Here is a 19,496-nt window from a genome sequence, read left to right on the forward strand (position 1 = left end):
AACCCACTGCACTGCAGCTCCGCTCTCTGTAAAACTGCATTAATTAAGATGAGGTGAGAAAAACAAGCTCCCAAACGCTCATCTTTTAACACCGCTCGAGAAGTGGAATGTAAACGAGTGAAATATCAGCGCTAAGATGAGACGAACAGTTTGTGTTTGGGGAGAGAGAATCTGTGAAGTAGTTGCCAAGTTGCTAACCATATGTCATGCAGCGAGGACGCGGGCCTGGGAACGAGGCCAGGTCTAGAGGATGAGGTGCCGATGACTTTTAGGATGAGATTTGGGCGTGTTTGACTTGCTGAGAGTCATGTCTATGGACCTGGGTTTTGTAGATTTCCACGACTGGTACACTATTCAGCACCAGATGGTTTCACTTTGCAAACTTCAAAAGATGGTATTTCATTAAACAGGACTCTAGAAAGACACCTCCAAAATGGGTTGTTCATGCATCCTCTTGTCTTTTGGCCATGCCTGCTACTGTGCTAAGAGATTGCATTAGGGGCTAATTTAATGCATATTTGATTTTCTAAGCCTTTAGCAAATTTGACCAGAGCCCTTGCCTTAATCCTCCGTCCATAAAAAAACCTGGCAATGCGTGTATGTCTCACATAACTGTCCGTGCCAAATGTAGAACTGAGAAGGGCAAGTTTAAAATAGTTTGCCCGGATAGATCAATCCAAGGTCGACACAGATGCAACTCGCTGTAATTATGGAGTTATGCACCACTCTGTCTCCTTTTTCTCTCCCCCAGTACCCGGCCGCTCTGATGAACCTCGGTGCCATCCTCCACCTGAACGGGAAACTCCCCGAAGCCGAGGCCAACTACCTGCGCGCGCTCCAGCTCAAACCCGACGACGTCATCACCCAGTCCAACCTGCGCAAGCTGTGGAACATCATGGAGAGGCAGGGAATCCGGATTAAAGCGTGGGCTCGGGACGCAGAGGAGCGACCTTTGAACTGAGAGAGTTTGCCTCTCTGTTCTCTTCACGATGACGCAGCGTGTCCTCCCCGAGAGCAAAAGGATGTGGAAGAAGCTGGAGGCTAAACGCTCTCTCTACCAGACAGGAAAGACTAATTCTTTAGAGTTGTGACCTGTGATGCTTGTGGAAGACAGTTTTTGAGGCTTGGCATGTTTGGGATTCAAGGTTCAGCCCGGTAATACGTCACCACCAGTGCTGTATGGGGGGCTCAAACGACTAATGCTACCTTTATTATTACATTTGTCGTTAAACGATGCACTGAAATCAAAGGCAAATAACTGCAAAATCTAAAAGAAAAAAATCTTGAGAACAAAGGTCTTGAAAATCAGCTGATTATTAGTTCACTATCAGTAAAATCTTAGGTATGTTTTAAAGCACTTAATTTGAAAGCGGATGTAGCAAAAGTATTTAAATAATAATTTCTGCAGAAATATTGTCAGCATTGTCGGGTGAATGATGCCAACTTATTGTGTTAAAGGAGAACTCAACACATCAAAGTCTGTTTACAGGTCTGCATATGTGAAAACAAGTTGTATAAAACCTTTTGTGGCTGCAGAGGGAGCTGCGAAATGTCGGATAAATTGCCTCAAGTGACGTCACTCGAGTCGGCTTCAGTTGCGGCTGATGACTACAAGTTTGAAAATGCTAAATAAGCGTGGAGTTGGAAAGAAGTGATCTTACCAGACCTCTGTAGCCTGCTCCTAACCTCTGCTTGAGGCTAGCGGCACCCGAATCTCTGTCCGAACTGTCGGTGGTTGAGTTGCATTGTGGGTAATGTAGGCATTAAGTTTTGACATGAAAGAAGAATGTGCGGAATAAAAAAGACGATATCTCTGCTTCTGCATCGATTTTGATCCTTTTTGTTTTAAACTGTCCATTGTGAGTCAGACAGTGATATAGGAGTGCAATAGGGATGTCACGAGAACCGATTCTGAAAATTTTGAAAAAGTGACTGTACTTGTTTTTCTACAGTACCCTATTTTTTCCTTGATAATGCTACATTGCGAACAACAAATCTATGTTGAAATCTGCAGCACGAGCTCCGTGCAGGACTGTGCTGCTTACCAGCTGCTTATAGCTAACGTTAACTAGCTCCTGTCCTTTACATTATGATGAGTTCAGGCTCTATTCAGTAAAAATGAGTATTTGGCAAAGGTAAATTACATCGTTATCATGGTGAGTTCAAATGTAATCTTGTAAAATGTCGTTTTTTGGCGAGACACTTGAATAAATCGAGTTGTTTGAAGGATTTCACAGCAATATAAAATAGATAATAGAGAGAGAAATATGTTTAACTTCCTAACAAAAACCAGTATGCAAATGGTAATAAAGGAGTGTATGTTGAAGTACATGGGATTTTACTTTTGTTTTTTGCCGTGGTATCGAATTGGTATCGAGAATCGTGGAATTTCTTTGGCATTGGTATCGACTACTAAATTCCTGGTATCGTGACATCCCTAGAGTGCAACGCTAGATCTGTGTAAAACCCGGATTAATTACCCTCAGGGTGCTCTCGCCTTCAACACAGTAAATACATAACATTAAAAGCATGCCAGTGCTAAGGCATCTTCAGGTACCACCCTCTAATACAGCGCTGTGTAGTAAATTAAAAAGACCAGGTTAAAGCATCACGCATAGCCAATTCACATCCTGTTGTCCGAGTCACTGAAGATTGTTTGCACCTGGTGCATTGTAAATGCTTTGTGACTGTAAAAAATGAAAAACAGATCATGAGAAAACTCCTCCGCGGTGCCAAAGCTTGTACTGAGTCTTTACGCCTCTCGTGCCAAGCAAGAACTGAAAATGTGTTTGTGTTCCTTGTGTCCAATGAAGATGTTTCATTTCATGTGATCAGACGATCGAACTTAATTTATTAATACATGTCGTTTTATGTGAAAAAGCCAACACTGTGCCGTCGCTGTCGCAGTAGCCCACCCTCTCTGATTTTATCCACATAGATAGGCTACATGACAATTACATTAAAATGTTCTTTTTTTTATATATATATATGTGTATTATTTCCCTCTCTGCTCAGGGACATCAGGTTGTGGTTCCTGTCACAGAAAGGCATTGTGACACAGAGAGAGCTTCTTAAAACGATGTTAGGTGTTTTTTTTGATGATCGTGATGTTAAATTATAGAAAATGTGTAGCTGGAAATGTGTTGTGTTTTGTAAAGAAAAGTGAACCTTTTTCCATAATAAAAAAAACATGACCTTTGCTGACAGCAGTGTGATGTCCTCGGGGAAGCCGATGTAAATTCAGCCCGCCAACCCACATGTATATTTATGTGAATACAGATTATGCACTGAGTTGATATTTGGCCTTTAATCCCGTCACTGCATGCAAACACACAGAGACCAAAGAGTTTCCCATGAAGCCGGTACAACGGGAAAATATGTGAGTGGGCTGTGTTCAAAACTGCAGTTGTTTACTTCCCTAAAGCTGATATACAATATTACCAGCTACAGTACGTAAGACTCAAGTTTGCAGTGAGCAAATAGGAAGCCCCTAAAACCAACAAGATACAAGGGAGAAATATGCAGCAACTGAGTCCATAACTCAACATAAGTATATTTCACCACTATAAAAATCATGCATGAAAGAAAAAAACATGTGCCACACAATTAGAAATTAGCAGACACAAAAACATCTGCCACAAGCATGTCTTTTGGTCCTGCAAGCAGCCAAGACATCAACTCATGATGTTGATACAGTAACACAAGCATGAATATTAGTTATTCGTAACACACAGTGGTGTAAAGTACTTAAGTTTACCTACATTTATACTAGTTACTTTACAGATTCAAATTATTAATACCAAATATTGTCAAAAAATGAGATATGATGTATACTTATCATTAATATTATTATAGATTAATACATTTACCAGCTCCATATGTGCATTAATCTATCAAATTGTAGATTATATTCCAATATGGGCCATCTGCATAATCAGTACTTTAACTTTTGTTTTTTTTATTTTATATTTTAATTTCAATAAAATATGTTTTACTTTTACTTTAAGTATATTTTGATGCTGATACTTTTATACTTTTACTTGAGTAAAGTTTTGAATGCAGGACCTTTACTTGTAACGGAGTATTTTTACACTGTAGTATTATTACTTTTACTTGAGTCAATAATCTGACTACTTCTTCCACCAATTTTTTGAAAAGTTACATTATGGTACTTCTTACAGGAAAGCTGGTATATTAAATAGACCTTTTTCACAGCAGTCATTTTTACTTGTCACAGCAGGACAAATCACAGGTGTAACTGATAACACTAACGATCCACTCAGGGGAGCCAGGGTGAGCCATCGTTATCATTATGAATTACACCTGTGCTTTTCCTGCTATGACAAGTCAAAAGGTGCTGGGAGAAAGGTCTATTCTACAGCAGCAGCAGCAGCAGCAATAGGTCGCAGCAAGAGATTACAGCACACTAAACAGCAGATTTTGCAAATAAGCAAAGTGGCAGCAGCAGTTAGATAAAGGGACTGTTTGTAAGAATCAGAAATGCTTGTTAACAGCGACACCTGTGGCCGTTAAGTCAACGAAAGTCAGCGTCGGGCTCGAGCTTGTGCTCGCTCTACATAGACATGAATGAGCATCGCTCAATACAGTGAGGCAACACACGTCAGCTAAAACCACAATATCACTCTATATTTCAGCTGCTTGGCAGTAATGTTAGCTGACCAGACGAAGGTCTCTCCATGAATCACTGCTGATCCTAGTGTTGGCTTTTCCTGCTTCAGCCTCCCGACCGCGGCCGGATGGAACAGGGAAGACACCGGCACCGGGTCGGAGACGATAACGTTTCTCGCTGCAGAGCCCCGTCACTTCACAAGACACAGGAAACCTCTGTTGGTCTGGAGGAGCTGCAGCATTTATTTCTGCACAAACGTCCACTGTACATTCACTAGATATTCTCAGAGCTACGAAGTCTTCTGCAGAGTGTAGTGTGCGCGCATGCACGTGAGGTGAAGCGAGCTGAGTGAATGAAGGCAGGCAGGCAAAGGAGCAGAGACTCCGGCCCTGGAGACCAAAGCTACGGTCTCCCCCGCGTCCTCCGACCGCGGCCAACACTGTTTTGCAAGACGGGCTTTACTAGATATAACTTTGCGGTTTCGGTGCTTCCGTGTAGTTTGTGTTGGAGTCTGAGTCTGAACAGCGTGGCTACACGCAAGCGCGCATATGCGAGCGCATGGGACACCGACCCGGGTGATTTATACGTGTAAGAAGTTACAAACAGTCCCTTTAAAACTGTCTAAGTGACTCTGTGTTCAGTCACAAAAATAGAGCACATGAAAATCCATTGTATTGAACCATGTTTGGAATTGTCTCCCTGAACTAGTTTGCATTTAATTGAGATATATTTTTTGTGTGTTTGACATGTTCAAATGTTATATAATGTAGAGAGGAAGTCTCTCCAGTGCTGTTAACCTAGACTTGGTTTCATTAGAGACAGAGAAGAATAGTGCCACTCTCTCTCTCTCTCTCTCTCTCTCTCTCTCTCTCTCTCTCTCTCTCTCTAAATGTCACAACACACACAAAGAGACACAGCTCTCAGAGAGGAACCACTAATTAGACTTCTCACACACACACTCAACATGTTGATATCATCTGATCGAGCAGACATCAAAGAGGTTCTAATCACATGCCGGCTTCGAGCACACCGAGCTGTAAATATTTAAGAAGATATCAAACTTGACTCATTGACTTGCAGGAACTCGCAGCCCCAGTTTTCCAGCATTTCAAACTAGCAGCATAAATCTACGAGGACACATTTAGTTACGTAATAATAAGAACACTGAACCAAGAATGTATTTGTTATGCATAGAAACAACCTTATTTTTGAAACGCCATCTGCTACACTCATCGCTGAATCTGCCCATCTCACCCTCAGGACCAATTAAATCATCTCAAATAGTTTACTGAGAGATGATGGCCTGCGTGGCTCTGCATGGGAAAACAGCTCCCAACTACAAAAAATACCAATACCATACCAGTAAACAGCCACATACTCATGTGGCTCCATACAATATTGTGCCAAAATACATAAATAAACAAGTACAAATGAAAATAGACGCGACTGACTGTGATTTTTCTGCAGTTGTTGCAAATGAAATTGGGTTGTGAATATTTTAGTCCGTATAAATGATGGAATAATAAAATAATTACAGTGTGTGAGTGTGTGTATGTCTCTTAGGAGTGTGGAATGGTAATGTTATTGGTTTTCTTGCAGTCTAATATTCTGTCTAATGTAATACTGAATGACATCATCTTATTGACAGTAATGTGATTTCCATGTTTTATCCATTTAAAGGGACAGTGTGTAGGATTTGGCGGCATCTTGTGGTGTGGGTGCAGATTGCAACCAACTGAGTACCCCTCCGCTCACTCCTCCCTTTTCAGAGACTGCGATAATGTGAGCCGCCGAAGGCAAAACCGTGGTAACACCCTTGTTCAAAGGCCATCCTTACCATAATAACACAACTTTAGGAGCAATGGAGGTCAGACGGCGGAGGGGCGATACCTCGGTTTTGCACTCTGCAGCTCACGTTACCGGTTTCGCAAATGTGGCGGAGAACTACGTTGGCCCTCAGGTAACGTAAAAGCGTGACAGGCTCTCTCTAGAGCCAGTGTTTGGTTTGTCCGTTCTGGGCTACTGTAGAAACATGGCGGTGCAACATGGCAGACTCCGTGAAGAGGACCTACCTGCTCCGTGAAGAGGACCTACCAAATGACTCTGAACGTTGCTAACAGGGGACACGATAGCCATGACAAAGCGTTGGCATTTCACACCCTGGGAATGAAAACGGGCTGTCTATCCATAGTGATAAAGCTCATTACAATTGTAAAGTATTGTCCTGTGGAGAGAAGAAACAGCGAGCACCTATTTTTGTAAACCTGGCCCTGTATTGTCTCTGAAGGTCACACAAGCTTGACACCCAATGAGGAAGCCCCTTTGACAACCTCTTCTTCTTCTTCCTGCCTGACAACACCACTGGGAGTGGTGCCAAGTGGCCAAATCAGTTTCATTTAGCACAAGGGAAACAATACAAAGCAAGTCATCCTGTCTAATTGCAGCTGTCTGTACTGTACTTTACACCTATAACTACCAATTAACTATAAGCTGCCTTTGTCTCTCATCATATGAAAGTAATGCATGATGGCGACATGTGCTCCATATCCGGCAGACATGACTTCTGACGGTGGGTGCAACACCTGGGCCTTCATGTTAAAGTACACCACTAAAACTACACAATAGGGGAGGAAGTTTGGCAGGCCCCATGACACATGAAAGATTTCCTCTCCCGCTGCTCGATACTACGCCTGCATGGCGAACATATGAGAGCAGTGGAAGCATATGGCTGGTGCCTTTATGTCCTGGTGTTTCAGTGATGTGGGCATTAGATGTGGTTTAACTGAACAGTCAGGCAAACAAATATCTCTTCACTAAAGGTTGTGTTTATTGTAAAATATACTTATCGCAGATGCACATATGAAGTATAAATGTATAAAGAAGCAAGGAATTAAAATAGCAAGTAGTAGTAGTAAGTATACTAATAGTGTGCTTGTAGTTTACTTTTAAGTGTACTACTTCAATACTTCTTGGGACTAAATTGGCTCACTTTTAGTGTACTTTAAGTGTAAGAATAGTAAACTTTGAGTTGTATTTTGTACTGCAACTATACTATGATGTGAACTATACTACAAGGGAACTTATAGGTATGCTGTTAGGTTACTAGTTATATACTTGTAGCCCACTTTTTAGTTTATGAAAGACTTTACAGTTTAAAGTATACTCTCAGTAAACTACTATTTTATTAGTTTTTACTGCAAGTATACTTGAAAGTTTTCTTGATATTTCGTGATGAGATAACAAAAAAAAGTTTTTCTCACATGCTTTCATGGTGAACGGAGAATGCAAAAACGTAGACAATTCTTGAATATTTAAAGTAAATGAATATCAAAACATATGTTTACAAACTCTCACACCCTCTAACAGGCTACTCTATCAAAAAGGAAGCATAAGCCAAGTATACTTAGACCTTTCTGTATCCTTGTCAGTATAAGACAAGTGTACTTAGACCCTTCTGTATACTTGTTAGTATAAGACAACTATACTTAAACTTTTCTGTATACTTGTCAGTACAAGACGAGTATACTTAGACCTTTCTGTATACTTGTCAGTAGAAGCCAAGTATACTTAAGTATTGTTTTGTTAAGTATATCTCTGTTAAGTATATAAAAAGTAAAATGAAAGCATACTCTCTTATTTTAAGTTTAAAAGAAGTATACTAATCGTACACTTGAATAAACGTCTTTTTGGTAAGGGTTCCACCACTGACTGTGACTCTTGGGTAACTAATCATGATGATGCTGGGAGAATAAATCCAGATGAGCTGCTGACTCACCCCAAAGGAGTTTTGTGCAGAAATAATGGCAAAAATGTGCCATTAGAAACCTCTAAACATAATGTGGACCAGCCAATACTGATCTCTGCCAAGACTTCAACCTCTATTTCTTAAATGTATACAGCGACCTCTGCTGACAGCTTCCCTTTAATACAATTGGCTCCATTTCAAGGAGGAAATGGAGAAGGGGAATAAACCCCTTAGGAAAAAAAACACTCACACATACTGATATATTTAACTTGTTATTCATTATTGTTTATTTCAGTGATATTACTGGGCAGAATAGGGTCAACACTTTAAGTAAGACAACATTACAGCCAGTGCAGTGAGTGCATCAGGTGTGTGGTATTTGCTTTAATTGTGAAAAACCTGTTTCGACGTCACTGATTTGGGCGTGTTGTAAGTTTGAAACCTGCAGAGAGCAGCGCAATGTGTTAGTTAAGTTTCAATTTCCTCGCTCCTGTTGAAAGTGCTTGGTAATAGTTTAGAGGAACTGTATATGCTGCCAAGAAAGTCTACACTACACCTGCAAATATTAACAGACTGTAATCTGAGTAAGTGGTCTAGAATTGTTAGTAGCTCCCTGAAACCGCAGTCATTTTAGACCCTTTATTCCCAGTAATAACCCAGAAGATAAAAAGTTGAAACAGCAATAAATATCGATTTTTTTTTGGTTCTGACAGGAAATTTATTTATGAAGCTCCTCTGTTTCACGGTCAAAGAGAAATCTGAGTAATGTGTTCATAACTGTTAAGTTATTGTAAACAAACGTGACCAACCTATAATTATGCATTTTAAAAATAGTACTTTAAAGGTCCCATATGATGCTCATTTTCAGGTTCATACTTGTATTTTGGGTTTCTACTAGAACATGTTTACATGCTTTAATGTTAAAAAAAAACACTTATTTTTATCATACTGTCTGTCTGAATATACCTGTATTTACCCTTTGTCTGAAAGGCTCTATTTTAGCTAATTTCAACGGAATTAAGTTGCTAGGCAACAGTTTGGGTCCATGTTTACTTCCTGTCAGCTGTTGTTGTTGCATGTGGGGTATTTATGCTGCCGTAGTGTCCAGTGTTGCATACTGTAATATTTCACTGGAAAGAGTGTGCAATTTGTGTACTATTGGTTTCATACTAAGGTTTCGGACATACTTAAAAAATCTGTTTTAGCGTACTAAATAGCACTTTATGGAATTTTGGACGCAACCCTACACTGCAACTGGAAATAAACTGGGACACATTTAGAAAGTTTATGTTAAAACAGTGAAATGGTCTATATTGTATATCTGTGACATCACAAAATTACAGAAATCCTGACAGCTTGTTTCAAAGGCACAGTTTCTGAATAAGGGCTGTATGTATTTCTACACGGATTGAGCGTTTCGATACTTTCACAGTATTCATATAGCACTTAAACCTGCTTTATAATAAGAAACAAAATGAAAATCTCACTTCTTACAATATGGGACCTTTAATATTTGTAGGACTACTTCTTTTTATAGCTAAACGTATGTAAACATATAGCTTTCATTCCTTCATATAATTGCAGATTCTAGGTAGACATGTTGACTTCATCTGTACTGAATCAAATACTCTGGATATATTTGATTTGGATCAAAAATGACAAAGATCTTGGGATGTTTGATATCATCCACGCAGCTGTAGTGGGAGTTTTCAGAACTTCCATGATCGGGTTTTTTGAAAAGCCTCTGTCCAACGGTTGATTTTCCAACTATCACACGAGCCAGAAATATTATTTTAGTGTATTCACCCTTCACACCTCGTGTTTCCCCGCCATACAGCGGCAATGGATCCGTGCCGCCCGTGCTGTAGTTGTCCGCATATGCTGCATGTTGTGCAAAATATATTCCTAAATAAAAACAAAGAAAGTCAGATCAGTCATACTCATATTTACAGTTATTTATATTGTATATACAGTACATTGGTGCACAGTCATTTAACTTACCTGTGCCATACATGCCATGTCGAGCTATCCGTATATCAAAGTTATACTTGCAAATGCTGTCAACGTTTGTGATTTCAGTCCCATGAAAGAGTCTTCTCTCCTGAATTTCTTTGACCCCTTGGATTCTCATTAGCTGCTTCTTTTTCCTTTGACACAAATAAAGAGGAGAAGCATGTTGATTACAAAGAAGGGGAATGATGAAGGGAATGGAGGGAGACCAACTCAAAGACCTACTTACCGACAATATATGTCCCATAGGTCCAAATTCTGTATCCTGCTGATTGATACAATGGATTTGTGCAACAGCCCATCCGTCTTCACATAATCCCCCACAGTCTGATACTCATCGGTTAATTCACTCAGAGGGATTAACTGTACAATATAGTAAAAATACACATTTAAACATTCAAAACAACAAAATATGAATGTATCAGTCAAGGAATCATAGCTTTTGCATCCCAATGGATGTCAGATTTTTTAAAACATACAGAATGTGAAAACATTTATAAAAAGTACAATTTTGTGGTATTTTGTGACCTTCGAATTATGGTTCTATCTGACTTTTTTTTTGGAATTTTTTTTATATTCAAGTTAACTCAAGTCTCTCCAAGTTAACATTTTGTATAGGCCTAGGTATTTTTTTTTGTTTTATACATTAATAGCCCTAAAATTTGAAACAGAAAAAAAAGTGATTTTTACCACAGCTAACCCCAGTTTGTGGCTCTTCTGTATTATCATTAGGCTACATTTGAGTCACTTTTTTTCTGAAAGATAAATACCAAACTACGCCTCTAACCATCTGGATGAAAACATATTCCATCCCCTGCACATTAAAAATGATTTTTAACCTGTTTTTTCATAATGCGATTTTTTTTTTTTCCTGATCCAAACAAAGATGCAAACATTAGCTAGAAATGAGATGTGTCTTTGCTTAATTTAGACAATTTGAACCTAAATTTAAAAGTTATATTTGTCTATATTTAATGTTACTTTCTATTATTTTATACTATATTATATATTTTTTCATACAAAACCATTTAATATTTCAGAGAAACTCAGAGATGCTAAGCTGACTCGACTGCAATTCTAAGAGAGGCAGTTGTGTGTGCAGCAGCTGTGTGTTAGCAAGAATTAAATGTTATTAGTAACTTAAGTTACTGTGACTTTGAGTTACTTCAGAGATGACAAAAACAAATGCCAATATTTTTAATATGTAGGAACATGAAATTAAGTTATTAATAATATATCTATTAATGTTTTAACTCTAACTCTACTGTGGTTCTAACTGGATTTGTGTCTGTTTATAAGGATGTAGGATGCCCTTTATAGAACCATATAATTCCTTGGTCACAACTTGCTTTACTGAATAGTTTTCAATACATTTGTTGTCATTGTCACCTGATATGGACAAGTGGGATCAACCTTTTCCCAGAAGACCGGAGAAGCACTGAAGCAGGAGCAACTGTGGGAAAGAAGAGGAACTAGTTTCCACTGTGCTGAGTTTCACTTTCATTTATCAAGAAACCGTACCATGACTCACTGCTGTGAGTGTAAATCATTTCTTATATATTCATGTTTTAAACCTCACTTTACCTTCTCTCAATGTTGTAGCCCCGTTGGATTTTTCTTTGCCCTCCTGTGATGGGGTCAGTCTTTAACATTGCTGTATAAAAAAACACGGAAGTCATGTCAACTAATTTCTTTATAGGTAAATGAGTGAGGAAAAAAGAAAAAATGCATTCAGATACCTGAGAAATCGATCTTGTAGCGACAATCGGATGAAGAGCTGTTTAACACTGCTTTTGAGTTTCTTCTGTAATATTTTTCAATATCCTCGCTCCTCAGGGGGTTATCGGGGTCATCCTGCAGGATGGACAGAACAAAAGTTTAGCTATATGTCAGACATTCCGCTCCGTAGATGATGATCTCTAGATAATGGTAGAAGTTGATTTAAAGATTAAGAATTTAAAAAAATTAAGAAAAATAAATAAAAAATTAAAGAAAAATCACCTCAAATCTGTGCCACCTTCCACAGTCTGCCAGGTAATACCACCACAACGGGGGGTCTGATGTGTCCATGTCTTCCATGTCTTCATTGTCCCACATTGTCCCGACAAAAATTAAATTAATATCACAACAAAAGCTAAATAAATAAACTGGCCTTCCTCTCTCTGATGTGCTCAGGTAGCTATTACAGTTCACACAGCTTTTTCCTCATATATGAATTAGATGTCATTCATAGCCACACCTCTGAGGTAGGCTGGCTTCTCTCACTTTGATGAGGAAGAGCATGTGACCAGCACAAGATAACTTATCATCTGGTGTGTTCTCTGAAATATGTTAAAAAAGAAAAATATATATATATATATTTACGTTGAAAAGTTTATTAACATGTGCAAATTACAGACACACACATAGAGCTTCATACACCCCTAAACTCACACAGCTGTAGTGTTATGACTGAAGACATCAGGTTGTCTCTTCACTTGCATTTACTAGGAAATGCAAAATGTTTCTTAAGATCCATCCTTGTTACTGTTACGCCACCTTGTGGCAAATATGATACTCTGAATTAAGGCTGCACAATTGAAGTTTGACCTAATTTGCAATATGACCTACTGCAATTTTCAAAATCGCAGGAGGGGCAATAATTGTTAAAGGCGAAATGTATGTCAAAATACCATTTTAAAGGTCCCATATTGTGAAAAAAGTGATATTTTCATGGCTTTTATATTATAAAGCAGGTTTAAGTGCTTTAATAAATACTGTGAAAGTATTGAAAGGCTCAATCCACAGAGAAACACACACAGTCCGTATTCAGAAACTGTGTCTGTCCATTTGTGATGTCACAAATATACAATATATAGACCATAGATATAAAACTGTTTTATATCTAGACCATTTCACAGTTTTAAACATAAATATTCTAAATGTGTCCCAGTTTATTTCCTGCGGCAGTGTATATGAATGACATCAGCTGACGGGAAGTAAACATATACCCAAGCTGTTGCCTAGCAACGCAGTTCCGTTGCAATTCCGTTGCAATTCCATAGGCATATTCAGGCACACAGTACGAGGAAAAAATAAAGGGTTTTATGAAGATTAAAGCATGTAAACATGCTCTAGTAGAAACATAAAATACAAGTATGTACCTGAAAATTAACACAATATGGAACCTTTAAGTTAAATATTGTGGTGCTGCAGAGATGTTCTGGCCTACACATCATATTCTACAGACTTAAGAAAACATCTTTGTTTGGTACAGATCCCTGCAAAAATCAAACCATTATCATTTTAATGTTTTTAAATAAAAATAAGAATAATAATGTATAAATTATCATTCCCTCTAATATACCGCAATTGCAATATCAGTCAAAATAATCCCAATTAGATATTTTTTCAAAATCGTGCAGCCCTACTCTGAATCCTTTTTTTTTTCTCTCCTTGCTCAAAACACGCACACTCAATCATTCAATGAATTCAACAAACGCACACAGCAAAGCAAAAAAATTAAATTTTTGTGGTTAGTTTTCATTACAGTACTATACATGTGCTGGCTACATTCATTTTTCTTTTTTAGATAAATTTACACCAGGTGCAAAGATAACCTGCTTATTCCTTTAAAGAAACATGTTAGCAGGTGGTGACATCACACTCAGATGAAGTCAAATGTGATGCTGATCTTGTTTTGGTTCGGAATGAACTCGGTTTTGCGAACGCGTACAAAATCCAACCCCCCGGCCACCGCCAAGTCTTTTAAAAGATCAAAGTAAAAAGAAAACACAGAAACATATTGCTCAAGGACCACAGGTGAACACGACATCACAACTTTATGTCATTGTGACACAATTACAAAACCTTTCATGGAAAGGGGGGAAAAAGTCCACTGATGCACGGCTTAAAAAAATGCAGAGGTAGAAGCGTTTTTTGGAACAAAAACAAAAATCCATGCCCACATAATGCGTTGTACTATAGGTACACACGGGTGTCACTAACTGACAGGTCACGGTGCTGAATGAGTGAGCAGTGTGGTTTTTGGTTTCGTCGTTTGGAATCATGTCTACATGACTTGTAAATAAGCTCATGCGTGGCACTGTGGATGTGGAGGCCGATGGCAGGACATCACCTACTGTATAACCTAAAGGCTGCAAGTGCCACTCTTATTTTAAAACAACTGTGCACACATATTGAACAAGCAAAGCACAGGTTTCTGCAGTTAATACAAAAATTGCCACAAAGACACTTTAAGTCAGTATTTTCGTCCTTTTTTTTTACGTCGCAGAAACATTCAGACCACGCGGTCTTAGAATATGCTGTACAGTATACAAACTGTACACAAAGTCTTTTATTGTCTTCATGTTTTTTTCCAATTTCCCCAAAGGCACTTTAGATGACACATGCTCCAGTTAGGCACTGGATCTGAAGAAAAAGCCCATTCTGTTTTTCCCTTATTTTCCATGTTTGAGATCCAGCCTCTGTTAAAAAAGTCTTCTTGTTAGGCTTCAGTAGAACTCAATCAGATACTCCGGGTAAATCTGATTGCTGTCAAAAATGACATAAATCTTTGGATTGGCCATGTCGTCCACACAACTGTCGTAAAAGTTGGTGAAGCTGGCGTCCTTGGAGGGCGGTCTGCAGTACATGGGATGACCCACCGTGTATTCCCCAACGAGCACCCTGGCCAGGAACATGGTCTTGTAGGGCGGCTCACTGGCAAATATCGGCGGGGCGAGTCCGTGTCTCTGCAGGGTGGTGTTGTGCTTCCCTGTGGTGAGACAGAATTTACTGGAGTATTTGGCATCCCGGGCGAAGTAGCTTCCTGCGGGGGAAGGAAAATTGCACAAAATGTTTAAAAAAAAATCAGACAACAAAAAGTGCGGTGAATTGTTTCACGGTGTTTACATCACAACACAGAAGGATTTACCTTTGCCATAGACATCGCCGTGGCTTCCCGTCAGCCGCCAGTCAAAGTTAAACGTACATATAGCCTGTATGTTGCTGTGTCCGGTGCCGTGAAACAGCATTCGCTCCTCAATATCCAGCGTGCGCTTCACTTTTCGCAACTGTGTTTTCTTCCTTAGGGGAGAACCAAGGAATGACAATACGGAGAACTGATCATCACTTCAGCATCAAAATCAATTAAAGGGGACATATTATAAAAAAAGTGAGATTTTCATGTTTTTTTATTATAAAGCAGGCTTAAGTCCTATGTAAATACTGTGAAAGTATCGAAAATGAGCATAATATGGGACCTTTAAATGTTTCAGTAAAGGTGAGAATGCTCTGAATTCATTCGGTTGATTTACTTTAACAGAAGAAAAGCCCTCAAATCAAATCACAATCGCATCAGAATTAACTGCTAACACAAAACGAGCACTTTTGGACATCGTGCCGTCCGCTCGCAACAACACAACAGTCGTCTACCTGCAGAAGAATTCCCATAAGTCCAGGTTCTGAATCCTCTGGATTGATTTGATTGGATGGTCCATCGTCCTTTCATACAGTCTGGCGACCTCTTTAAACTCGTAGGTGTCTCTTCCGAGCGGGAGGAGCTGCAAAAAAACACAATCGTGGGTAAAGCAGCAGCCTCTGGGGCAAAGTGCTAACCCTAACCAATACCAACAATGTGTGTGTGTGTGTGTCACAGTAATGTGTTGTTTTACTCACCTGATAGGGCTCATCTGTATTAATTCTCTCCCAATGACACGGCACAGGCAAGGCAAGATTATCACAAATAAACCTGGGAGGATAAGTGAAAGAGGGAGAAGAGGGGTCAGTAAATAAATTGAAGTATAAGACTGAGTGTGTTTGCATTATGTCAACACACCAATGTAATTAAGAAAAAGCATGACCCTATTCTAAGATATCTGTCTAAGCCTCTCCATCCTAGTGTTTTTGGAGAGACCAAAGTTCAGGGTCAGCTGCAGGTCATCTCCCTGTGGAGCTCGTAGGAATTTACCCTCAAGGATTCCTGAGGCTGACCTTTTTAATTTAAAGCATGGTCTCCTTACTCCCAACCTCACCCTGCCTGCTCCAGTATATTTTCTTTGTTAGATGAAGGGATGAATTTAAGACAAAAAAGTTCTCTCGGTGTTCCCTTTAATCACCAAATCTTACCTGAATCCAGTCGCAGAGTGGAAGGAGCGCTTGATCGGCCGCTGCTTCCCCGTCGTTACATTTATCTGTCGCATCACTGGTGAGGAATTCAACAAAGATTAGAGCCACAGGAAGAATCTCTGTAACAGGATTAATTCTGCTTCCAAATCTTTCCTTTCTTTTCATAATTCTGAGGGCTGAATATTCGCTATCCTGATGACTTTTCGTATAACTTCAACTGACTCGTCGTCATACCTGAGAAGTCCAGTCTGTAGGTGTACTTGGCTGTGTAGAATTCCATGACGCCTCGCTGATTTCTGTTGTAGCACTGCTCAATCTGAGCACTCGTCACAGAGCAGGCTGCGCTGGGATCAATCTGTCAGGGGGAAATTGAGAAATATACATAAGTTGATTCGTCGATCGACAGACAGTCAAGTGGCAGCTATTTAGATAATTTGCTTATTTTTCAATTAAAAGGCAAACGTGTTAGTTACAGCTCTTTTGTTGTGAGCATTTGCTGCTTATGTTATAGTATGTGATAGTAAATTGAATATCTTCAGGTTTTGGGATGTTGGTCAGACAAAACTAGTCCTTTGAAGACGTCACAAAAACAAGATGCATCAGCTAACACAGTAAAAAAGAGCTAAACAACGTGTAACAAAATATGAACCATTTAAATAGAAGTATAAAAATAGGAGCACTATATACAGTATTGACATAAACAGACTATTAACGAGATTGCACAAGTGGAAAATGATATTGCACAGTGAGAATGAATGAATGAATGAATGAAATTCCACCTGAAAATATCAGGTTATTGTCAAAGGAACAATGCAATGGGATTGACAGTAATGGTCTCTTATCATTTGCCACTGACAGACATTTTTCGTGCACAAAGACAACACACATGGAATGATATTGACTAATGAATCTCAACCAGAGAAGAAGAGCTAGTTTGTGACATTGCACCTGCAGACTTTTGGGCTCTCAGTTGCACACAATTACAGACCCAGATATTAAAGGTCCCATATTGTAAAAAAGGAGATTTTCATGTCTTTTACATTATAAAGCAGGTTTAAGTACTATATAAATACTGTGAAACTATCAAAACGCTCAATATACGGAGAAACACACACAGCCCGTATTCAGAAATTTGGCGTTTGAAACCAGCCGTTTCGATTTCTTTTAAGGTTAATAAACCTCATTTTCAAATTCTACCAAATTTTTTTATTTAAAAAAAGCAGAAATTCTGAATTATTCTGACTATAGTTATCAGAGGAACATAATGTTGATGGATTATCACAGACGGGTATATGTAAAAGTTTAGTTATAATATTGTTTTGAAACCATTTACATCTTTTTTTTTTAACGGCAGCACACAATGACACCTATGGTCCTCAAAAATGACCCGAGAAGACCACAGATGTTATAAATTAGAATAAAACACCCATAATTCAATGAAAGTAGTAATCATTTTTGTAAAAGAACATAGTGTAGGGAAACATCCATGTTATTTTGGGACAATTAGATGAAAGAAATTATGATGTAGTGAATTTTGAAAATGGGTCAAATTTGACCCTATGACAACAGGAAGGTTAAAGAGGGAGGGGGCAATAATAGGCTATAAGGAAGTGTATTGTGAGGTGTAAAGTTGTCATGTGAAACTACCTCAAACATGTGCCACACTCCACACTCAGCCAGGTAGAACCAGCACCAGTTGGTGTCTGAGGTGTCCATCTCCTCCATCTCAGTGGACTCCTCCTCTGACGACCTGATGGCTAACATGGCTCAATCTGAAATTTAATAAGTGAATATAAATGAAATAAATGTATGGGAAGGGAGGGGAGGATCATGTTTTATTAGTGTGACAATCCCAAAGTCAAGGGGATGTTTTTAAATCATGGTCGTGAGGGCATTTTCATGTTGTAAACAAATTCAAATAATACAGGAAATAGCCACATAGCTGTCATTAGCTCTCACTGCCGCACTAGACTGTCTCTTTTGTTAACTTAACAGGGTGTCTTACCGGTGTCCAGCCTGTCTCTAAACTGGGGTCCCCTGTCCTTATCGGGATATGAAGCCTTCATGCATTATGAATCAGGAGAAATCACAGACTCCGGGTGAGAACGGAGGGCTGCTGACGCTACAGATCATTTTCCTTTCTCCTAGCCTGTTGTTTACTTTCACTTCCTGGTTTCGTCACGCACAAAACGTCAATGCGTCATTGGGATGTAACTCCTCCCCCTCGTTACATTGGAGTATAAAAGCCCTGAGTTTGTCCTGTCAGGTACATAAGTCTGCCCAGATAGATAGATAGATAGATAGATAGATAGATAGATAGATAGATAGATAGATAGATAGATAGATAGATAGATAGATAGATAGATAGATAGATAGATAGATGGATGGATAGACAGGTAGGTAGGTAGATGGGTGGGTGGATGGATGGATGGATGGATAGGTGGGTTGGTGGATGGATGGATGGATGGATGGATGGATGGATGGATGGATGGATGGATGGATGGATGGATGGATGGATGGATGGATGATGGATAGGTGGGTTGGTGGATGGATGGATGGATAGGTGGGTTGGTGGATGGATGGATGGATGGATGGATAGGTGGATGGATGGATGGATGGATGGATGGATGGATGGATGGATGGATAGATAGATAGATAGATAGATAGATAGATAGATAGATAGATAGATAGGTAGGTAGGTAAATTGGATAGATGGATAGATAGATAGATACCAGGTGGTGTAGTGCAAGCGAGCTGTTCTGTAATGCAGGTGTCAACACTTTCCAGGCTCTGTTGAGAAACCTGATGTATAAATTTATATGTCGGCTAAATGATTCTCAGAACGCCATTATCATGCTACTGTCAAATCCTTGTTTTAGTGTTATACGATACCAGTCACCCCTGTGGAAACACTGGGGTAACTGTCTTTTATAAAAAGTGGCAGTTTCTATTTTAATGTATGTATTGTTGTTTGTGTTGTATGTTTTTTAATGGACTTCGAGT

General features: G+C 39.2%; 3 protein-coding genes across 3 annotated transcripts in view; 1 reads left to right on the forward strand and 2 right to left on the reverse strand.

The window, feature by feature from the left end:
- Window positions 1-3,941, forward strand: part of tmtc2a (transmembrane O-mannosyltransferase targeting cadherins 2a) — a 65,345-nt gene extending 61,404 nt beyond the window's left edge. Inside the window, exon 12 of the mRNA XM_074625504.1 lies at window positions 752-3,941. Coding sequence (XP_074481605.1) covers window positions 752-961 — 210 coding nt within the window. The 3' untranslated portion in view covers window positions 962-3,941. The remainder of the gene's footprint in view (window positions 1-751) is intronic.
- A 5,907-nt stretch (window positions 3,942-9,848) lies between these two features.
- LOC141761819 (protein mono-ADP-ribosyltransferase PARP11-like) lies at window positions 9,849-12,606 on the reverse strand. The gene is made up of 7 exons (XM_074625451.1): window positions 12,387-12,606; window positions 12,125-12,239; window positions 11,970-12,039; window positions 11,775-11,838; window positions 10,615-10,748; window positions 10,377-10,522; window positions 9,849-10,280 (listed from the first exon to the last, which is right to left on the reverse strand). Exons 1-7 carry the CDS (start codon window positions 12,480-12,482, stop codon window positions 9,982-9,984), a joined length of 924 nt encoding a protein of 307 aa, XP_074481552.1. The 5' UTR covers window positions 12,483-12,606; the 3' UTR covers window positions 9,849-9,981.
- A 135-nt stretch (window positions 12,607-12,741) lies between these two features.
- LOC141761818 (protein mono-ADP-ribosyltransferase PARP11-like) lies at window positions 12,742-18,639 on the reverse strand. The gene is made up of 8 exons (XM_074625449.1): window positions 18,499-18,639; window positions 18,141-18,265; window positions 16,728-16,848; window positions 16,494-16,569; window positions 16,044-16,116; window positions 15,801-15,928; window positions 15,301-15,452; window positions 12,742-15,195 (listed from the first exon to the last, which is right to left on the reverse strand). The coding sequence occupies exons 2-8, from the start codon at window positions 18,255-18,257 to the stop codon at window positions 14,879-14,881; spliced, it is 984 nt and encodes a 327-aa protein (XP_074481550.1). The 5' UTR covers window positions 18,258-18,265; window positions 18,499-18,639; the 3' UTR covers window positions 12,742-14,878.
- Window positions 18,640-19,496: the final 857 nt, after the last annotated feature.

Source organism: Sebastes fasciatus, chromosome 23 (assembly GCF_043250625.1).
Source record: "Sebastes fasciatus isolate fSebFas1 chromosome 23, fSebFas1.pri, whole genome shotgun sequence".
Lineage (NCBI taxonomy): Eukaryota > Metazoa > Chordata > Actinopteri > Perciformes > Sebastidae > Sebastes > Sebastes fasciatus.